Source organism: Bubalus kerabau, chromosome 15 (assembly GCF_029407905.1).
Source record: "Bubalus kerabau isolate K-KA32 ecotype Philippines breed swamp buffalo chromosome 15, PCC_UOA_SB_1v2, whole genome shotgun sequence".
NCBI classification, from domain to species: Eukaryota; Metazoa; Chordata; class Mammalia; order Artiodactyla; family Bovidae; genus Bubalus; species Bubalus kerabau.
Genome location: NC_073638.1, coordinates 78,779,716 through 78,781,793, shown reverse-complemented (window position 1 = coordinate 78,781,793; position 2,078 = coordinate 78,779,716). Strand labels below are relative to the sequence as shown.

Here is a 2,078-nt window from a genome sequence, read left to right as displayed (position 1 = left end):
TAGAAAAGACTCTGATGCTGGGACAGATTGAGGGCAAGAGGAGAAGGGGACGACAGAGGATGAGATGGCTGGATGGCATCACCAACTCAATGGACACGGGTTTGGGTGAACTCTGGGAGTTGGTGATGGACAGGAAGGGCCTGGCATGCTAGATTCATGCGGTCGCAAAGAGTCGGACATGACTGAGTGACTGAACTGAACTGAAGAGAAAATATATGGTAAGTGATTATAGTGAAGTTGATGGAGAGTAACTCTAAAATTAACAAGTCCTGGGAACTTGTCCTTCATCTCATTCTGCCCCTTCAGTTTGGACAGAGCATCACCTAAACCCAAGGATCAAGACCAAGGCTCAGCCTCTACCTCTCTTCTAGTTTCATTGCTCTGACCCACAGCCTCTTCATGGCCTTCTTCACTTCAGCATTTCTCAGGGAGTAGATGACAGGGTTGAGCAGTGGGGTGATCACCGTGTAGAACACGGCCACCGTCTTGTCCACAGACAGGGTGGTAGAAGGTCTCAGATAGATGAAGATACAGGGCCCAAAGAACAAAGTGACCACAGTGATGTGAGACCCACAGGTGGACAGGGCCTTGCGCCGCCCCGCGGAGCTCCGAGTCCTCAGATGGACCAAGATGACCACATAGGAGGCTAGGAGGACCACAAAGCTGATCACGGACAGGGTCCCCCCATTGACAACGATCAGAAGACCAATGAGGACGGTGTCAGAGCAGGCAAGTTTGAGCAGGGGAAGCACATCACAGAAATAGTGGTCGATCACATTGGGGCCACAGAAGGGCAAGCGGAAGATGAGAAGGATTTGAGCCAAGGAATGCACTAAGCCCCATACCCATGCTGCTCCCACCAGGAGGGCACACACCTGCCGGTTCATGATGGTGGTGTAGTTGAGGGGCTTGCAGATGGCCACATAGCGATCATAGGCCATCACAGTGAGCAGGAAAATCTCAGTGCCAGCAAAGAAGTGGAGAAAGGAAAGCTGTGTCATGCAGCCCCACAGAGATATGGCTTTCCTCTCAGCCAGCAGATCTGAGATGAGTCTGGGGACTGTCGTCGAGGCGTAGCAGATCTCCACAAAGGACAGGTAGCTCAGGAAGAAGTACATGGGGGAGCCAAGGCTTCTGCTGCTCATGACAGTGAGGACAATGAGGAAATTCCCCAGCACAATGGCTGTGTACAGGAGCAGAAACATCACAAAGCAGACTTTCTGCACCTCTGGATTGGAAGAAAGTCCCAGGAAAATGAATTCTGTCACATTGTGTGTTTTAGCCATGACGTAGCCACCAGGAGGCAGGAATTCAGAAGGGTGATCTGAAATGACACAAAACAAAAGACTCCTTCCTTAAGGAGTGAATTATATAATAGTCCCTTGCGTACCTGAAATGCTACCATTCAGACTCTATAAACTTAGTCTTCTCAGAAATAGGAAATCCATCTCTGCAATCCATAGACCCTTACAGTCGGTGACACTCTTCTCTTAGGACATTCTGGAAATACAGCACTTTGCACATTGAATTGTAATTGTGGTATGTGACCATCTGGCCCACCAAACTGTGGACTTTCTAGAGCAGAGATTATGTCTTGCTACCACTCCATCTCCACTGCTAACTGAAGCACCTGCACAAAATCACACTCAGTGAACGTACTTAGGGTGGGAACAGTGCATATAGATCATCCTACCTTCTTAGCACAGTATTTGGTACACCACAGAAGTTCAGAGAATACTAAAAGAACAAAGGTCACCAAGGACCAGGACCACATCTTTTCATCCCTGAATCCCATGTCTAGCAGAGTGCTTATTTCAGGCAAAGACCAGACCAGCGTGAGAGCACTTAGCATTCCCTTTACTTTCAAAGTGGAATTATAATCATCACATGCTCACAAACCAAAACTCACCCCACTGTTTCTGGGCCTTTGCTGTCTCACCACTGTTCCTTTTATCTGTTCTGATCCCAGAGAGCAAAATAGTGCCCTGAGACCATCCATTACCTCGTGAAGGTTTCCCAGTTATTCAATCTCCATGCATTAAGGCCAAGTTATGCACCAGAGCTCATACATCTCAGGA

At 48.4% G+C, this 2,078-nt stretch overlaps 1 protein-coding gene across 1 annotated transcript; it reads right to left on the bottom strand.

The window, feature by feature from the left end:
• Positions 1 to 205: 205 nt before the first annotated feature.
• On the bottom strand, positions 206 to 1,564 carry LOC129628415 (olfactory receptor 4X2-like). The gene has a single exon (XM_055547857.1). It carries the CDS (start codon positions 1,284 to 1,286, stop codon positions 357 to 359), a length of 930 nt encoding a protein of 309 aa, XP_055403832.1. The 5' UTR covers positions 1,287 to 1,564; the 3' UTR covers positions 206 to 356.
• Positions 1,565 to 2,078: the final 514 nt, after the last annotated feature.

Coding starts and splice junctions, on each gene's coding strand:
- LOC129628415 (XM_055547857.1), bottom strand. CDS start 1,286: ATGGCTAAAACACACAATGTGACAGAATTCATTTTCCTGGGACTTTCT.